Source organism: Sorghum bicolor, chromosome 3 (genome assembly GCF_000003195.3).
Source record: "Sorghum bicolor cultivar BTx623 chromosome 3, Sorghum_bicolor_NCBIv3, whole genome shotgun sequence".
NCBI classification, from domain to species: domain Eukaryota; kingdom Viridiplantae; phylum Streptophyta; class Magnoliopsida; order Poales; family Poaceae; genus Sorghum; species Sorghum bicolor.
In genome coordinates, this window is record NC_012872.2 from 73,726,809 (window position 1) to 73,745,150 (window position 18,342).

General features: G+C 46.0%; 4 protein-coding genes across 5 annotated transcripts; 1 reads left to right on the top strand and 3 right to left on the bottom strand.

Moving 5' to 3' along the window:
- Positions 2,924 to 6,187, top strand: LOC8074106. The gene is made up of 7 exons (XM_002456936.2): positions 2,924 to 3,294; positions 3,788 to 3,887; positions 3,970 to 4,090; positions 4,651 to 4,772; positions 4,864 to 4,985; positions 5,404 to 5,563; positions 5,783 to 6,187. Exons 1-7 carry the CDS (start codon positions 3,156 to 3,158, stop codon positions 5,907 to 5,909), a joined length of 891 nt encoding a protein of 296 aa, XP_002456981.1. The 5' UTR covers positions 2,924 to 3,155; the 3' UTR covers positions 5,910 to 6,187.
- Positions 6,703 to 10,503, bottom strand: LOC8077404 (plasma membrane ATPase). Its single transcript, XM_021456577.1, is given in 9 exon segments — positions 6,703 to 7,373; positions 7,477 to 7,650; positions 7,796 to 7,956; positions 8,058 to 8,139; positions 8,242 to 8,274; positions 8,378 to 8,868; positions 8,944 to 9,084; positions 9,184 to 9,292; positions 9,400 to 10,503. Coding segments are annotated over 9 exon segments (2,748 nt in total). The 5' UTR covers positions 10,501 to 10,503; the 3' UTR covers positions 6,703 to 6,917.
- LOC8074107 (ubiquitin-fold modifier 1) lies at positions 11,518 to 14,101 on the bottom strand. The gene is made up of 4 exons (XM_002459103.2): positions 13,754 to 14,101; positions 13,520 to 13,617; positions 12,439 to 12,471; positions 11,518 to 11,812 (listed from the first exon to the last, which is right to left on the bottom strand). Exons 1-4 carry the CDS (start codon positions 13,843 to 13,845, stop codon positions 11,730 to 11,732), a joined length of 306 nt encoding a protein of 101 aa, XP_002459148.1. The 5' UTR covers positions 13,846 to 14,101; the 3' UTR covers positions 11,518 to 11,729.
- Positions 14,607 to 18,066, bottom strand: LOC8074108. 2 transcript variants are annotated; one of them, XM_021456576.1, is made up of 6 exons: positions 17,597 to 18,066; positions 17,264 to 17,483; positions 16,690 to 16,758; positions 16,187 to 16,319; positions 15,292 to 16,089; positions 14,607 to 15,184 (listed from the first exon to the last, which is right to left on the bottom strand). In XM_021456576.1, the coding sequence occupies exons 1-6, from the start codon at positions 17,868 to 17,870 to the stop codon at positions 15,179 to 15,181; spliced, it is 1,500 nt and encodes a 499-aa protein (XP_021312251.1). In that variant the 5' UTR covers positions 17,871 to 18,066; the 3' UTR covers positions 14,607 to 15,178. The 2 variants fall into 2 exon arrangements, with proteins under 2 accessions (XP_021312251.1, XP_002459149.1); XM_002459104.2 differs by having other exon boundaries at positions 14,607 to 16,089; positions 17,597 to 18,065.

Sequence of the window (18,342 nt, forward strand, 5' to 3'; positions counted from 1 at the left end):
CTTGACACTGTGCTTGCAATTTTTGGTGTATCAAAATGGTACAAGATTGTATGGGGTTTTAGGGAAATATTCAAGAGTTTCAGGTGCCCAACAGGACAACATCTGATAATTAAAGTAGCTTGTTGAGACATCATTTTTTCTCTTTTGGCAGACAGCAACCAATTTAAGCATAAAGCAGTAGAGGAATTCATCGCAATTGCACCGAATTATGTGGCAGAATCGGTGGACATGTCCCTCTATTCACCTAAACTATGTTAGTATGATGGTGGTGCTTTAGATAGACATAGTAGGTAACAGTAAATAAATTTGAGACAGCATGTCGCATTTGTGGACCTAGCTTTCTGTATAATGCAGTATCATAAGAGACAGTGGGTAGAGGGGGTTACGTACCGATTTCTTTGGCTGGATCAACTACTACGCACAGGTTGATACAAATCTCATCGTGAGCAAGAACAGTTGCTTCAGTGAACAAGACCACAGGGATGCCTAATGCAGAACCAGGGTACTTGCGACTCGCCAGGAAATTGATGTGGTAAAAACAATTGTTCAGTCCTTCCTCGCTTACTAGACTTGCTCCACATACAGAATGAAGAACAAGCTCCTCGCCTGTCTGCAATGTGTAGTGTTGCGATGCCATATTGACAACATCCAGCACTTGTTTTCCAGTGTCCCTGAACCGCTGCCTCTGAGATGAGATCCAATCAAGAAGCTGTGGCCTTAGCTTCAGTGGTGGCTGAGGAGGCTCATCTGGCAACTCTGGCACTAGCACAGTGGTGAGGTGTTCGATGTTCCCGGGTGAAAGCACGTAGTTGATGAGCAGGTACTGAAGTAAACTGTTCTTGGCATTGACGGTGGGCAGTGCCGACGCGAAGTGAGCAAATGCTGTGGGATTGGGGTGCCGGGCCGCCTCGGCTGCCAGTTGGAAGGCAACAAGGTTCCGAGGCGCCATGACTCGCAGGGCGGAGGATTTGCTAGTCCCGTTGGCCAATGCGACGGCGGAGGCAAGGTCGGCGTTGGCATCCATGAGGTGGTAGAGAGCATCGGCGGCGGAGATGGAGGGGCAGTAGTGGCGGAGCGAAGCTACAAGGCCCTGCAGAGAACGGTGGCAGATGCGGTTGATGCCGTCGGTGGCGAGAACCGCGCGGACGTCGTCGTCGTCGTCTGCGGCGGCGTGGAGGGGGAACGCGGCGGCGTACCAGACGGCGTTGACGATGATGTTGTTGGGGGCCCGCAGTGGACCGAAGCAGTGGCCGCCGACAAGGATACCGCGGGCGAGGGTGGCTCTGAGCTCGGCGCGGGGCAGCCGCGAGATGGCTTCGAGGTAGTAGCGGTGGATGAGATTAAGCAAGTTCCGTCTCATGGCCAAGATGTCTGATTTCAGCCAGACCTCGTCGTCGTCCTCGTCCTCCGGCTGCGGGTGGAGCCTGGACTGAGGAGTTTTTCGCTGGGCGGTGCATCCGCCGCCCGAAGAGGACAAGGAGGATGTCTTGCCGGGCGAATTCTCTGCAGGCTCTACCTGCACCTGCACCGGCACCGGCACCGGCACCGGCACCGGTACAGGCACAGGCACCGGCACCGGCGCATCCTCCTCCGCCTTCGCGCGCGGGCGGCGCTGGCGGTTACGCCGGCCACCTCCAGCCATGTGAACGGAAGGATGGAAGATGCGATTTCGATTCGGGCGGCTAGGCTTGCTTCTCCTCCCAATATGCTATAGATGTAAATAAAAAATAATTACATAATTTATCTGTATTTACTAGATAATTTTTTAACCTAGTTATCTTTGTATATCTGTTGATCTAAAGATTAATTAAACGATACTTCTCTCGTTCGGATCTGATTTTCTATCTTTTTACCTTATTTTCTGTTTATAACATGAGGACTTCTAGTCTATTGAGTTAGAGGAAAAAAAGAAAAGTTATAGGCTAAATCTAACTCGGAAGCCTAACACGAGTTTATATCAATTTTAGATTGAAACAAGTGAATAGTTGTGCTCGACCAAAGTTCAAAATGACCAGAAAATTTACCCTTTTATTATTAGAGAAGAAGAAGAAGAAGAAGAAACTACAGATTATGACTTTTATTTTTCTTTTGTCTCCAATTAACATCTAACTAATATAAAAAAGTGGAGCAAAATAAAGAACGTAATTTTTATCCTGTTCTATTTGACTATTAAGAGTTCTATTTAGAATACTTAAGATGCGAGGAATCAATTTAGATTAAGACTCCTATTCTATATTGGTTTAGACGTAAGTTATTTTAACTTATATGAGCATGAGTTTATATATATAGGTCCATATAAAAGAAACTCTTCATCGTTCGGTAGTTAGAGAAAAACAGACAAAAAATAGATGGACAAAAAAAAAGCCTAAAATTTTGCATTTTTATTATTAAGTATAGATATATATAATTAGGTAATAAAGATATAGATATAGATTTAATAGCTTTCTCCTGTTGTAACCCATGGACATTTTTGCTAATACAAATAAAAATATTACAGATTCACAAACTAAACAAGGTTTGAATCCAAACGAATTGGGGTCCTTTTACACTGTTCATTTCAATTCACTTGAGATTGGAGTAGGATTGGCAGCGCCGCTGCCGCCCAATCCTTGATTCAGGCCGTCTACTGCGTTGGGTGGGCTGGATCACCTTGCGTTTTCGGTTTTTCTCCTGCGCAGCCCGTCTTTCTTTATCCTAGTATATGTTTTTTAGTCTTGTGTATGCCAAATAAATCTCAGTTACAATTACACTGGAATCAACACCTACAAAAGTATTATTAGAAACATAACTCATCTGGTTAGTTTTCCTACGATAAAATTCGTCCATCTAAATTTAAAAATTTTCGTTTATTGTTTTTTTAAAATTATTTTAGACTTTAAAAACACTATATGCTTTACGATTTTTTTTTAAAAAAAAACACACACAACAAGAACAAGGCGCGATCCGGAGGACGAAGCAAGTTGACTAGCAAGCAGTACGAGCGTGAAAGGTGCACCGCAAGCGTGCGAACGGAAGCCAAGCAAAGAATTCCAAATCCCCACGCCGAGTCGCCGATCCGCTCCCTCCTACCCCACCACGCCGCCGGCCAGCTAGGCCTCTCCCTCCCGAATCCCGATCCATCACCCAGCCGCCGCCAGCATCCACGAGGAGGGGCCATGGACGGGAGCAGGAAGAAGAAGTGGGTGGCCTGGGCGGTGGCGGCCGCCATCTTCGTCGTCCTCATGCTCGTCACGCCCGCCATCCCGCAGGACGAGGCCTACCACGACTTCGCCGACCAGCGCACCCTCTTCCTAGGTGCTCTACTCTCTACCCGCCACCACCATCCCCCGTGCCTCAATTTGCCCGCCCCCGTGCCTCAGTGCCTACTATAGTATTCCTAGTTTAGCTAGGAATTGAATTCCCAGTCTGCCCTACCGATTTTGCTATTTGTTTCTTCGATTCATACTAAATGGAATCTCAACCGTCTGATGAACTTGAGTTCAAAAGGGGAAACAAACTTGGTTAATTGGCGTGACTCTCGCTTGTTGTCATACTGCACGGTGCGTTTGATGATGGTTAATTAATTGGCCACTACTTTCATCAGAACTCAGAATTGTATCATGTTATTTCGATGCTACTGGCTAATTAAATCGGTAGCTGGATCAAATGCTTGTACGCTCTAGTCGATACTGATGGTACAGATAATCGACAGATGGCATGGCCATGCTGCCATACTGAGTTTATATTTATCTAAACAACATGTTGCCATGCTGAAATTTGGTGTCACCCTTTCGATCTAACCCTGCAGGGATTCCTAACACCTTGAATGTGATCTCCAACATCCCCTTCTTTTTTGTTGGCGTCACGGGGCTCATCTTGTGCCACTACAAAAACTATTTCAGGCTAAGGTGCTGAACACCTGCTCATGCATGTTTCATTCCTGTTCTGAGCCACAGACTCAAAGCACTCTGATGGTAATCTTGCTGCCAGCTCACAGGGGGAGCTCTGGAGTTGGACACTGTTCTTTGCCGGCGTCACCGCTGTTGGATTTGGTTCTTCCTATTACCATCTCAACCCAAATGATGCCACGCTAGTTTGGGACAGACTGCCAGTGAGTCTTTTATTTTCCTCGCTTTACCCTTATGTTCCATGGACATGGAGTCCCATAGTTTCTACTTGTGTTGACTCCTAAGGAGTCCCATAGTTTCAGTGTGTGCAATGTACCACAATCATGGGAATTTTGGCAATGAAATCATGGAGAGGCCAACTGTCCTTCCTTGATTTCACTACACACTAGGATCAGTTACCTGATATTCCTCAACATACTAAGGGCCTGTTTGGATCCTTTCCTCTAAACTTTAGAACTAAAGCTCCAAACAGGTGGTGTAAAATCAGCTCTAAACTTTAGCCCACCTCACATTAGAGCTTTAGACATCAAAAGTCATGTTACATTTTTATCATTACTCATGTTCTAGTTTCTTCCCCTGAACGAACCATCACCAGATCATGCCAATTTCTATTAACAAAATAAAGAAAGAACAGGTTTAGGTACAAGGACCTAAAAAGCAAGGGAAAAAAACCTGCACAGTAACAAAACAGAGATAGAAGAAAACCAAAGGAGATGTTCCAGTTAATGTGGTGAAGGTTGTCATAATTGTTTTCTTTTTCTAGATGACGATTGCTTTCACTTCTGTCATGGCTATATTCATCATTGAAAGGGTTGATGAGAGAGCAGGTGCAAAGTCCCTTGCACCACTTGTGATTACTGGTGCCTTGAGCATCATGTATTGGAGGCAAGTTTTTCCTATGTTTTCAAATATTCTTCCCTTCAGAGATTTTTTTTCTTTCAACCCCCTCAATTTTCACTGTCTATCCTCTATGCAGACACTTTGATGATCTTCGTCCGTATGCAGTGGTTCAGTTTGTTCCATGTATTGCTTTACCTGTGATGGCTATAGTAATTCCACCGATGTATACACATTCAAGCTACTGGTTGTGGGCAGCAGGTTTGTGAGCGTTGCTCAATGCCACTGTGATGTTTGTTCTTTTGGTCTATTGGAATTTGGACATTAATTTAAGAAAAGCTTAGGACTCACATTTAGATGGAGTAGAACGTGGTATTTGCAACTTATTGAATTCTTCAATTGCAGTTAGGCTCTCAGCAGTGGGAGTTTTTCTATCCCCACTTATCATATATGATTTATCATTGCCAAAATAGTTCATGTCTCCCCCCCCCTTCCCCCTCCCCCTCCCCCCAACAACAACAAAAAAAATTTGATGTTTTCTGGATTTTGGTGCAACCGCAGCTGCCCACTCTAACTGATCTGTATTACTAACTGCTAGGAATTTCTTGTAAGCGAAATTTACCATTGATCCAAGTTATGCAATCTGGATTGTTCTGATTTGTCAAACAATTAATCTCAGGATTTTACCTCCTTGCTAAAGTGGAAGAGGCTGCCGACAAACCTATCTATAACTGGACTCATCAGATTGTCAGTGGTCATACTCTTAAGCATCTATGTGCTGCGATGGTACCAGTGTTCTTGGCTCTCATGCTAGCTAAAAGGACTATTGAACCAGAAAGGTGAGCTTCTAGACTGCTTGTTGAAGAACAAACGTTGTTCGGTCCATCAATAAGAATGTACATTTTTTTGTGGTTGCATCCATCTTGGGTTGCTCTCGTTGGATTCATGACAACTTCTTGCATTGAGTGCACTGTGGATATGCATCATCCGTTGTTGTATTTAAATGACTGCATCTATATATATGGTTTTTTTTACTGTCAAAATTTTGTGGCATGCAGGGTAAGCTTGCTCCAGAAATGGAAGATCAGTTGGGTTACAGTGAGAGAGAGGCGTTCCAAAGATAGCATCACAGTTGATGTGGATTGCAACTACGCTGCTGTTTCAAATACTACATCTGAACAGTAAACATGCATCTAGTTAACATTATGCGCACGTGTATGAGTGTATGGGAGAAAAGCAGGGGACGTCTGAAACATGAAGAAACCCAAGCTATGGTAGAGTTTTTTCACCTGTGCTGTGCCTGTGTTGTTAGTTAGAGTCGCTGATAAAGCTGTGTGGGTGCAGACAAATCTTGTACATAGCAATAGAAGCAGCATAAGTATCGGAAGCTTTTATTTATTTCATCAGTCATTCCATTTACTTTTTTTTTGCGTTGGGATCAAGATGCATGATATAGTTTTGTACTCGATCGATCTATGAACATGAAGAGCGAGATTATATTGCTCCTGAAACAACGTACACAAATTTGCCAGCAATATTATGGCTCATAAGCGAGGCCGAGCGCCGGGCGGCATGGGGTGTGGAAACACAACGTGATAAAGATTGAGGTAAAAGAAGCCAACGTGGAGGTGCAGGAGAAGATGAGCTCGGAGCTCAGAATAGCGATGCCATGGAGGCTTACATGTGCGCAGCCGCATATAGCAGTGGAGGTGGTTGTGCGATTTGCTTATGGGCTCTGACCGTCCATGGAGTAAATATTTTTTATGCTTTATAATGGGAGAAAAAACTACCAAGATTTAATTTTAATTTGATATAGATTTACTAGGATATTGTGATATTATTACCAATGCTAATGTACGTCCATAAAAAACAAATTATAGTTTACAAATATAACATATATGTCTTTTTTTTTTCTGTTAATGCAGTCGATTTTCTCCGTTGCAACGCAGGAGCACATTTACTACTAAATATAAAAGAAGCACATATACACTTGTCAAACGAGGCGTGGTGGTCTCCACTTGCGGAGATAAACAAAATTCACAAGTGCAATGGTAATTATTATAACAGACCTTAGCAATCAGCGAGCCAAACTACGTCTAAAAACTAGCTAGCTACCAAGACACTTGCTTCATGGACCGCTCCTAAAAAACACGCAGCGAGTACGTACGGAAGCGACGCCGCCGGCTCGATCGATCACATGCTGTAGAAGGGCGGCCTGACGGCGTTGATGTCGATGCCCCTGAGCTTGGCCGCCGACTCGAGGTGTCCCCTCAGCGTCTTCTTCTCGCGCAGCCTCGCGAACTCGGCTCGCCGCCTGGCCTGCTCCGCGATCTCCGGCACCTCCTCCGCGTAGCTCCTGTCGCCGCCGCCGGACTCGATATCGAGGCCGTGCAGGCTTCGCTGCGTCGTCGCCCACTGCGCCGCGCGCTCCTCCCTGCCGTAGTCCTTCTTCGTCGTGAAGGCCGTCTTGTTCTGCAGCAGGTTGTTCCAGGCCCTGCCGCTCAGCACGTAGCGGATGCCGAACTTGAACACGTCCAGCGGCACGAAGGTGACGACGCTGTAGAGCCAGATGACGCCCGCCCAACCCCATCCGATCCCTCTGATGTGGGCGAACCCAAAGTTGGCCAACACTGCAATCAGAGTGGCAACCTGCAACCATATATCCACAAGCAGAAGCAGAGTTTGATGATTTCATTTCAAGACCGATCCATACGGTAGGCATCCATCACAGTTGAATTGAAAGGAGGCTTACGATCTGCGCGATGACGAACGCCGCGCACAGCCAGAAACCGGGGCGCTCCGTGAAGCACCAGCTCCGCGACCGCGTCACGAAGATGAGGGCCTGGCTGATGATGCTCACTTGCAGGTACAGCGCCGACATCATCTCGTCGTTGCTGCCACGAAGAGACCTCACGTGGAAGGTGTCCTGCGACGATCGCCACCATGAGAAAAAAAAAATGTCATGTCGAGGCATCATCAGTGAATAATGTTGTTGTCTTTAATGCTTGATTTGTGTTATTATTAGTTGGCAATGGAGAAGGCAGAAAAACAAGATACTTATGCTTGCTTACAGAGAAGAAGTCGGTGCTTCTCATGGCCCAGAAGAACACCACGGTCATTACAGCCATGTAGGTTCCGTACACGATTCCCGTGGCGAAAATCTCGTTTAGCTTCCAGCTATCAGGTTGTGGCGACGGCTTTACAATGTCCTTTGCGATAGTCATGATAGTGCCTGCAATCATACATACAGTATATTGTTGTTGATTGCACGGGAATTAGTAAACAATAAGCACTGTTTTATATCTGAATTCTGAAGTTGTACTGCAAACTTACCATCATTCAGAATTGCAATGACCAGAATCATGAATGGTGAGAAATCAAATTTCCATATCAGCGCAATCAGCAGAAACCCAAGCTGCACATTCACGATTCATGGTAAATAAGATAAGAATTTCAAACAAATATAGAACCATCTGATGTCTCTAGATTTTTGCAAAGGTTAGGTAAAAAAACTTACCACAATACGGATAGTGATTGACACTGCATATATCTAACCAACCAAAAAAACAGAGAGAAGGAATTAATTATGGTCACAATCATAAGGCATCATTAATTATTGAATTTCGTCGTCGCAAGAAGAAATGTTCGCTTACAGTGTAATTCTTCATCCTCTGGAAGATGGCCCTGCTAGTGAGCACAGCACTGATGATGACACTGAGCCCTTCTTGGGTAAGCACAATGTCAGAGGCGCTCCGTGCCGCATCAGTAGCTCCAGCTACAGCAATTCCGATATCCGCTTTCTTCAAAGCAGGCGCATCGTTCACGCCATCTCCTGTCATTCCGCAGATGTGCTTCATCTCCTGCAGCTTCTTGACAATCTCATACTTGTGCTCTGCGTCAAATTGCACAACTTCAGAATGAGTAAACAATCAAACCAATTTACTGTATCACAGCAGTGCAATTCTGTGTTCATGCAAACCTGGGAAGACGCCGGCAAAGCCGTCGGCCTTCTCGATCAAGTCGTCCAAAGGAATCGAAGCAGTGGCTTCATCTTTGCTTTTCCCAAGCAGAGCCGATGATGGATACATGTTTGTGCCCATCCCTAGCCGTCTCCCCGTCTCCTTAGCAATGGCGAGCTGATCACCTGCAGGGTGCCAATGTCAAAGCATGTCCTGCAGCTTAAAAGTAGAATTATTAGACAATCAAATCCGGACTGTACCTGTGATCATCTTCACGTTGACACCGAGGTCGAGTGCACGCTTGATTGTGTCAGAACTATCTGACCTCGGCGGGTCTAGGAGAGGGAGCAGGCCCACGAACTCCCATGGCTCTCCGAGGCTTTCTTTACTCTTCTCGGGAACTTGCTGTAGAAAAACAAGATAAAATATTAGACACAATTTTTTTTTGAAAAAGATAATACTCCTTTTGTCAAGAAAAGGATGCAATTCTAAAAGTAAACATGCCTGTCTTGCAACTGCAAGAGACCGAAGGCCACGCTCGGCGTACTTGTCGATCACAGTGTGAACCAGGTTCTTGACATTATCTCCACAGTTGCAGAGGGCCAACATCTACAGTCATGCACACCATAAGTATCATAAACACAATACAATCAGATTTTCATCACGGGGTAAAAGTTAAAATAGATGAGGATGAGTAAGCCATGACGACAATGTACCTGTTCGGGAGCGCCCTTGCTGACACGGTGCCAGCTGCCGTCGGCGAGATCAATATATGTGAGGGCAGTTCGCTTGTCGACGGGGTTGAAGGGGAAGAAGTGCACCTCTTCAATGCCTTCCCTAGCCTCCTTGGGGTCAGCGAGCATGCCAACCATGGCGGCATCGATTGCGTCCTGGTTCTCCACCCTAGATGCCCTGGCGGCGAACAAGACAACATCGTCCTTCTCAACACCCGCGGCAAAGATCTCAATAAGGCCACGATCGACGCTAAGCTTATTGAGGGTGAGCGTGCCGGTCTTGTCACTGCACAGCACATCCATGCCGGCCATCTCCTCGATGGCGGTCATACGCTTGGTGATGGCGCCCTGCAGCGACAGCTTGTGAGAGCCGATTGCCATGGTGACGGAGAGCACGGTAGGCATGGCAATCGGTATGCCGCCGATGAGAAGCACGAGGATGTTGTCGATGCCTTCACGGTACCGGCGGTGCTGGACCGCGTACATGATGATGACCTCAACAACTATGCCGATGGCGATGGTGGCTATGCAGAAGTTGCCGATGGCCTTGAGCACCTGCTGGAAGTGGCCGACTTGGTTGGTGCTGTCGACGAGGTGCGCCGCCCTCCCAAAGAAGGTGTGCACGCCGGTGGCGATGACGATCGCCTCGATCTCGCCCTGCTTGCACGTGGAGCCCGAGTAGACGCTATCGCCGGGGTTCTTGGTGACCGGAAGACACTCGCCGGTGAGCGCCGACTGGTCAATCTTGAGCGCGTCGCCCTCGAGCAAGCGAGCGTCGGCCGGGATGATGTCGCCGAGCTTGATGCTGATAATGTCGCCCGGGACAAGGACCGCCGCGTCCTCCTCGCTCCACTGGCCGTCACGCAGGACCTTGGTCTTGGGCGCAAGGTTGGCCATGAGTGCCTCGGCGGCGCTCCCGGCGTTGTTCTCCTCGATAAATGAGATGGTGGAGTTGATGACGAGGAGCACCACGATGCCGATGAAATCTTGCCAGTCCGGCGGCCTGCCGTCTCCGTTGGCGAGCAGAATGGCTACCACAGCAGCAAACTCCATCACCCACGACAGTGGGTTATACATAAACATTAAGAACTTCAATATTTTGCTCTCCTGCAAACATGCATGACCATGGAAATATGACACTGTTATTTTATTTGCGACCAAATTATACATATATTGCAGATTAATTTTTTTTTGGAAACATATTATATATATTCAATCAGCATTTGAGGAACAAACATCTGAGTAAACAAATTATACATATATTGCAGACTTTTTTTTTTTTGAAACAAATAAAAGAGGAACAGACAACAAATAAACAGGGACTGGGACGAAAGAGATGAGAATTGCATATGCATATGACGGACCTTCTTTTCTTCCAATTTATTGGGACCAAATATAGCGGTGCGTTGCTGAGCCTCGCCAGAGCTAAGACCTTCCTTACTGCATCTGAGGGTGATAAACACTTGTTGCATAGGAATGCTCTCCTGCACAGATGCAGGTGCATGCGTTAGATTAGAACAAAGAACAGTTATCTGATCTGGACACGGTGGCCACGAGGTCTAGATTAAATGGATTAATTAATGATGAAATGAATCTGACCAGATTAATCGCCTCTGTTTTGATCTGATCGAGAGCCTCCATGTCGGTCGTCATCCCTATCCCGTGGCGGCGGCGGCGGCGGCGGTGGATATGCAGTGGCGGCTGGCTAAAAACCCTTCTCGTCGAAACGAAACAGTAGTAGGGCTAAAACCTCAGGGAATTGAACTACTTCCGCGGCTCCGCCTAAAACCTCTCCTCAGCTCAGGAAACTAATAACGAGAGAGAAGAACAAAAAAAGAGAGAGATTTGTTTATTATTTATAATAAGGTCGTGCGGCTGCAGGCACGGCTGCTCTCGTCCGGGTCTGTGTCTGTTACGGCCTTACGGGCCCCTCGGTCCAATCCAACCCAACGAAAGCGGAAACAAACAGAAATCGACTCATGTTGACATGTTGGGATGAAGTCGACTCAATATCGGGCATCCAAACCCGTTTCTGATCAACGAAGGCATGCGGGAGGCGGCGGCAGGCCGCAGATGCCTGTTCGCCTGAGCTTGTCCGTCGATCAACAAACAGTACTTTCAGCTACAATTTTTCTGTCAAGCAAACAATAAACCACTTCCTAGCACCACCAAGTGCACACAAGAGCATACAACGGAGACATGTACGATTAGGTTCACTTATTTATCTTTGTATAACAATTGTACAACCAAGCAGAGCTAACACCAAAGTTTTATTTCTCTCACTTCACTCATTAATTATGCATTTGTATCCTCTAATAGGAAGGCACAACCGCAGCTCCAACTCTGTCGCGGGGGATGAGGCGCAACTCCGAACCATGTTTCAGAAACACGTTGCCTGAGGAGGAAAAACAATACTTCATGTCAGAAACGGGAGCCTGAGAGCATCGTCCAAATGAAAAAGCTACAACCAGCGTGCGAATTAGTGACTTTCTGATGATAGTGACTCGTCCAAAAAACAGTTCAGCAGAGGGACTCATACAAGAAACAGTACAGCGTAGCAGTACGTTTGTGCAAAGCCTATGTCACGCCATGTCATTTGCTAAGTCATGCGAATTTGCTTACAATTACATACCTAAGAATGACACTAGATCAAACTTACAAGACTATGACTATCTGCCCTTCCTAAACACAACTCAACCTGATGCAACTGCTTACATGCAGAGGTAATGCTCCCAATCTCCCCTATTTGTAATTTCAGCTGTCAACTTCTATGTCAGCACGTTTTAAATAGTGGATTGTCTGGCAATTAAAAAAACACAGATCCAGAACAGGCATATAGCTAAATTGTTTCTATCGATGCTACATAGGTCAGAACATTATAAACTGGTCTGTTGATGCAAATTCTTCTATACAACATATTTGTGCCGAAAAAGTATTGCATTGGTGACTTTCTAGAAGGTATGAGGACATCACAGCAGGAAAAAGAAACACAAAATGTGTGCTGGTATCTTGAAATGGTACCTGCACTTTGCTGGGGGTTGATGCCAACTCCATCTGCAAAGGGAAAAAATGCAAAATCATTTCAAAAAGTATATGAGAAACAAGAATGGTTACTGATAATCAGAAGTTGTATGCAAAGAAGCAGGAAAACTTAAAGAACATCATATGTCACAAACTTGATGGTTACAAAGTTGCGTTAAGAAGTGCTATTTTACAACGCCACTGGCCACTGCTCACCATCAGGAAACAACAAAGACAGAAAGCTGAAAGCTATCCACACCTTCTTATAGATAAATAACACTGGAAAGAATAGCACATTCTTTTCCGGTAGAATCTAGGGCTGCCTTTTTTTTATGCTACGAAATGAGGTTTCCATTACCATTATGAGATGAACACATGAATATGGGAAAATTCAAGACTTATCATTCCTTTTTTTTCCAATTATACTGAATTAAGATTTGGGTGATCAACAAAAGGCCTAAATTACCAGGATCAATATAATCATAACAAAGAAAAGATTGGAACAACTTGAAACTACAGAGTGCCGTTGGCTAGGATAATAAACCCGTGAGGCAAAAAAAAAAAAAACTAAAACTGCTCCAGCAGCATCATTCTTACATACTGCAGCAACAGGTTTCCATAACTGAGCAACGTGGTATTAGACATGTCCCGTGCATGTCATCCAGCAAGCAACGAGTTGCTGTCTAAAATTTAGCTTGCCATAGGTCCCAAATAGCTGTGCCATCTACGAACTAACTAAACATGTAACCCTAGGCAACCAACATCAATGGCACATGCTGCAGGTAGAATTCACAGGCACAGTTAAATAAGTTCCATAGTCGTAGGAACCTAAAATTTCCCCACCAAATTTCACATATACATACTAAGCCAGTTTCAATTTCAAGTGGCATAGGCACAGGGTGACCAAAAACTATGCAATAGTCCCAACTGAAAAACGAAAAATATATAGCAACACGATTCCTCTAAATTGCTATCAGCAACCATGATCCGGTAGATTCCATCCAGATCGCGTAGGAGCAACAGGGATCACGAATTCAAGTGAAGAATTCTCATGAGGCGAGGGGGGCGAGCGATGGCGTACCGTTGGTGATGATGGCGCTTGTCTGGGGCGGGACCTTGAACTCCTCCGCGGCGTACTTGAGCACCGCGGTGAAGGGCGCCGCCTCAGGCACGCTGAACCTGCGGGAATCCAAAGCGGGCGTGTCGGGTCAATCACGGATCAAGAGCAGCAGCAGACAGCCACGGCGATCGATCGACCGCGGGGACGGGGCATCAGATCCGAGGGAGGGCGGGAGAAAGCGCTGATGGTACTCACACTTTGAAAGGGAGCTTGGGGTCGGAGGTGAGGATGATCTTGAAGGACACCTTCCCTCCTGCGCCGCCGCCCGCGCCCGCCGCCGCCGCCATGGGAGCGTTCGCCTCCGAGTCCGATCGAGGACGCGGTGTCGCGTGCTAGATGTTGTTGCTCTCTCTCTCTCTGTGTTTGTAGTGTTTAGCGACGAAGCCCCTGTCGCGTGCCCGCGATCCCTTTTCTTCGCAGCAAAAAAGGAGTTGCGTTTTTCTGAGGCGTCTCACAAGTCACAACTCACGCGTGCCGCGCGTTTCAGCAGTCCAGATTCTTTCTCCATGAAACATGACCCTTTGCATAAACTGTTTAGAAATCAGTTCAATTTTTTTACAGAACAAAACACATGAAACAGAAAACAAAATCGTGTTTCAAGGGGGCTTGCTTGTGCTTTTCTTCTTAATTATTTGTATTATTATTACTGCTGCTGCTTTCTCCCCTGCGAGAATGTCACGTATGTAGGTCTTTAGATCTGACTAAACTCTGTTCTTTTCAGGTGTCAGGAAGGAGTTTGCAGTGACCATGAATTTTCCTGACATTTACAACCCTAAACACCACACAGCATCTGGTAGATTAGCCTCCAGTCCCAACAAATTCAGTGTGTTTGTAAACCGTGAACTCAGCAAACACTGTATTCTGCATATGCAGCTTCAAATTGTCCATTCTGGTGTTCAGTGCAACAAGGAGATAATGCACGCTACCTTGGCGCCTGATTCTATATGCTGCTCTGGCAGGTACACATAAAACAGATACACTGAAAAATTGTAAAGAATAACAGAGGCTGCACAATTTCAGGCTGCAGCAGGTTGTGCTTTTCCCACAATTTCAGCATAAATTCCAAAAGTATCATATTCTTCCTCCACAATGTTGGAATCTCTCCTTCAAGACGTCGCACAGTAATCCAAACATAGCAGCTTAAGAAATCTTCAACATAAATATCTCCAAACAGCTCTGGGTACAAGCAATGTCTGGTTACTGTGGGATGACTTGGAGGCGAGATTCCAACATTGTAAACTCGCAGCTTAAGAAGTCAACATAAATATCCCCAAACAGCTCGGTAGGTATATCCATCATCTCTTACTCAGACACAAGGGATATACAAAGTTACAACCCCAAAATTTCTGCAACAAGGAGATACAGGCTACCTTAACACCCGACACTCTATGCTACTCTGACAGGTACATAACAACAGAGAAACTGAATAAATTATAAAGAATAACAGAGGCTGCATAGTTTCGAGTTGCAGCTAGGTACATGTGAGTACTCTACCATTACATTGCATCACGGTCCTGGAATAGCACGACAAAAAAAATTTTCCTCGATTACCTTCACAATGTTGGAATCTCCCCTTCCTCTAAGTCGTCCCACAGTAACCCAGTCGTTGCCTCTACTGGCTCAACCCTGTTCATCATTGCAAAATCACAACTTAAGAAGTCATCAACATCCATATTCTCAAACAGATCTGGGTAGGTATCCATCATCTCTTGCTCAAAGGCCAAGTCGGGTACCTCTGGGAACAGCCTCTCGTCAAAGTCCAGTGGATAAACTTTCATGCAAGATTTCCTTTTCAGCGCTTCAGGAGTTGAGCTTGGCGTCCGTTTGTTTTGTTGACTGTGTTCCAGCTGAGGACCCATCACACCATCAGTTGCTACAATGCTGATGGAAGATGCTACTAAAGAATCTGTTATCTTGATGTCTATCTTGGATACAGCTGCACCTTCTGACTCTGCAATGCTGCCAGGATATGAAGTTCCATGCCCCTTCAGATCTACAATGTGCCCCTCTGAGGACAACCTACTTTTCCTTGTCTTCTCCATACCCAGAGGACAGACTTCCATGCGGGACTTAGTTTCTGCAGGCCCAGAGGTTCCATTTGGTGACATCTTGCTATACTGATTCAGTTCTTTTGGCTGACCATGTAATGCTTGACAGCCAAGGTACGAGAGCACAAAAGAATCAACATTGTTAACAATCTTTGATTCACTTGTAACATCTGCTTGAGAAATTTTACAGGCATTCGAAGCTCCACAGTCCTTGAGATCTATAATTTCTGTCTCAGGTGAGAACTCACCTTCCTCTATTTCCTCCTCATGAAACTCGCTGCCTTCTACAGGTGGCTCGTCAGTTCTGCTGCCAGGGTTTTTTCCATCTTTATGAAGACTGTTCACCATTTTCTCGATTTCAAAGTCATAATTGTCCGACGGAAGAAAGACATTGATGGTTGGGTACTCAACAACGAGTATACCCCTCAGCTGTGGGCGCAATGGTTCTTCTATATTGAGTAGGCGGTACGGTGACTCTGATCGCTACAACAGATTAAAATTAAAGAATTATACGATGGAAGTTAAAGTACAGCACAGGTCAATAAGCACTCCATATGCATGAAAACTTGATTTACAATACCTTGGCACACTTTTGAATGAACAGTTTCAGATCATGCAAATCGGTATTCCGATATTGTGTAAGCTGATCCTTCCAAGGGCCAGGACTAAGATGTTTTTCCAATAGAGAGAGCAAGGTTGTGTGCTCGTCTACCCTGAAAAAAATGCATAAAAATCAGCGCACAAAAATGGGGGAGGTAGCAACTCGGGTCCTGCAGTTACCATATGTTTCTGTTTCAAATGGAAAACTATTACGATATTATATATAAATAATTGGGATACAACATTTCTCGTGGAACCCAAAAAAAAGGACAGCAGAATAACATTTGTGCCAGCAGGACATTTGTAGATCACAGAAACATCATAAATATGAGACTGTAATGAAAAAGAGCAGTTGTTGCAGAAACTGATAGCTTTGTTCTGCCATGAGATATCGCCGTATTGAACAAACAGTTCCCAAATTGCAAGCAAAGCACACTGGGAGGAAGAAGAAGAATACTGATGGATAGATTATCATAAACTTACTCATGATCGGTTAGGACAACATCAGTTGAATTGAATCTCCACTCAAGTGTCCAGTATATGCAATCCTTCCTGCACAAAGAGATTCAGATTATAGAAACAATGACTGAGAAGGGTGGAATACATGCACTAGATATAGACAATGAGACATTACAGGTTGAAATAGTGAATTCATTTAGTAAAGAATGTTGGGGCTAGTTGTCGGAGGATTACAGAGTGAAACATAGCATTTGTTTTTAAGGTGCTGCAGTATTTGTGTTGTTATCGCCTAACTAGCGCATATTAAGCTGAATAGTAACTAGACAACTCTATGAACTTATCATCACATCTTTTCTCTAGGGTTGCACCAAAAATTTAAACTGAACCAAGATCCTTTCAAATAATAATGAGAAAGGAACCACACATGCTATGTCATTCAACAATTGGAAAGCAAGCCTGCTGAACATCCCCAGCAGCAATGCATCACACTGATGGCACGTCAAAACTGAATCAACAAGACAAAGCACCTGTAGTACATCCCCAGCAGCAATGCATCACACTGATGGCACGTCAAAACTGAATCAACAAGACAAAGCACCTGTAGTTGTGGCGCGAGCGGTTCTGCTCTCTCCTGGCCATGCCCCTGGGGAGGAAGCAGAGACTAACGCCCCGGCGTTTCGCCGCCTTGCTGAGGTACAAGAGCCATCCGGGCAGCTTGGCGCCGCCGGATCCCCGTCCCCCAAAGTTGCCGCCGAAGCCGCCGACGAGCCTGTGCGCGGACTCGTGGGCCTGCTTCACCTCCTCCAGAAAGTTGTAATCTTTGACGACAGCGACAGGCACAGCACGGAGACAAACAACAAGGGAGCAATTCAACAGGCGGCCAGCACCGACTACTGATCAGAAGAAAAGAAAGAGGGGGACGGAGGCGTACCGGAGATGAGTTGGTTGTCGTCGAAGCGGGTGAGCGGGACGGGGTCCGTGCGGGGGCGCTTGCCTGTGCAGGCGGTGCGGCGCTTGTGCGCCTGCACGCAGGGGAGGCTGCAGGTGAGGCGGACGCACCCGGGGCACCGGTACTTCCACGGCTGCTCCCCGCACTCCTCGCACGGGGACCCCTTGCTCCCGCCGCCGCCGCCGCCGCCGGAGGTGGAGCTGGCGTTGGCGGCCGCGCTCCCCGCTGGCGGCGGCTCCTCTCGCTCGTCCTCCATTCCAGTGGGGTGGTGGCTCGATCCTCCAGGGGGACGGCGCGTGCCAGCGGGCGCTGTGTGCGGCGATGCGGGGAGATGCTAGGGTTTAACTGGATGTTTATCAGTGCACGCGGCGGCCGCCACGGCGCGTCGGTCGAGCTGCCAAGCGCGCACACAGGGGAAACAGGCTGCTGGGGCGCCGGGCAGACAGTTTTTTTTTTTTTTTTTTTTTTTTTTTTTTTTTTTTTTGCGAACAGCGGTGCCAAAGATCAACGGCACCTCTGAATACAGTATTTTTTTTTGCAATCTACAAGAATTATTTTTTATAAACAAAAATGCAGAAAATAGAAAAACAAGCTGACAAGGGGCCCCAACCAGGAATTTTATGAATTGGCTGCTTGATTCTCTGAGTCCATCATTTCAAACTTTATTAGTTGCATATTGGTTTTCATGTCAAATTGGGATATTTGAAAACGATAAAATTTATCTTAAA

Excerpts from the sequence above, each read along its gene's own strand:
- LOC8074108 (XM_002459104.2), bottom strand. The coding sequence starts at position 17,870 with ATGGAGGACGAGCGAGAGGAGCCGCCGCCAGCGGGGAGCGCGGCCGCC. Across the intron at positions 16,759-17,263 it reads CGCTCGCGCCACAACTACAG|GAAGGATTGCATATACTGGA; the intron begins GTGCTTTGTCTT and ends CTCTTTGTGCAG. Across the intron at positions 16,090-16,186 it reads TCATTCAAAAGTGTGCCAAG|CGATCAGAGTCACCGTACCG; the intron begins GTATTGTAAATC and ends AATCTGTTGTAG.
- LOC8074107 (XM_002459103.2), bottom strand. The coding sequence starts at position 13,845 with ATGGCGGCGGCGGCGGGCGCGGGCGGCGGCGCAGGAGGGAAGGTGTCC. Across the intron at positions 13,618-13,753 it reads CCCAAGCTCCCTTTCAAAGT|GTTCAGCGTGCCTGAGGCGG; the intron begins GTGAGTACCATC and ends GGATTCCCGCAG. Across the intron at positions 11,813-12,438 it reads CAACCCCCAGCAAAGTGCAG|GCAACGTGTTTCTGAAACAT; the intron begins GTACCATTTCAA and ends TTTCCTCCTCAG.
- LOC8074106 (XM_002456936.2), top strand. The coding sequence starts at position 3,156 with ATGGACGGGAGCAGGAAGAAGAAGTGGGTGGCCTGGGCGGTGGCGGCC. Across the intron at positions 3,295-3,787 it reads CCAGCGCACCCTCTTCCTAG|GGATTCCTAACACCTTGAAT; the intron begins GTGCTCTACTCT and ends CTAACCCTGCAG. Across the intron at positions 4,986-5,403 it reads CTACTGGTTGTGGGCAGCAG|GATTTTACCTCCTTGCTAAA; the intron begins GTTTGTGAGCGT and ends AATTAATCTCAG.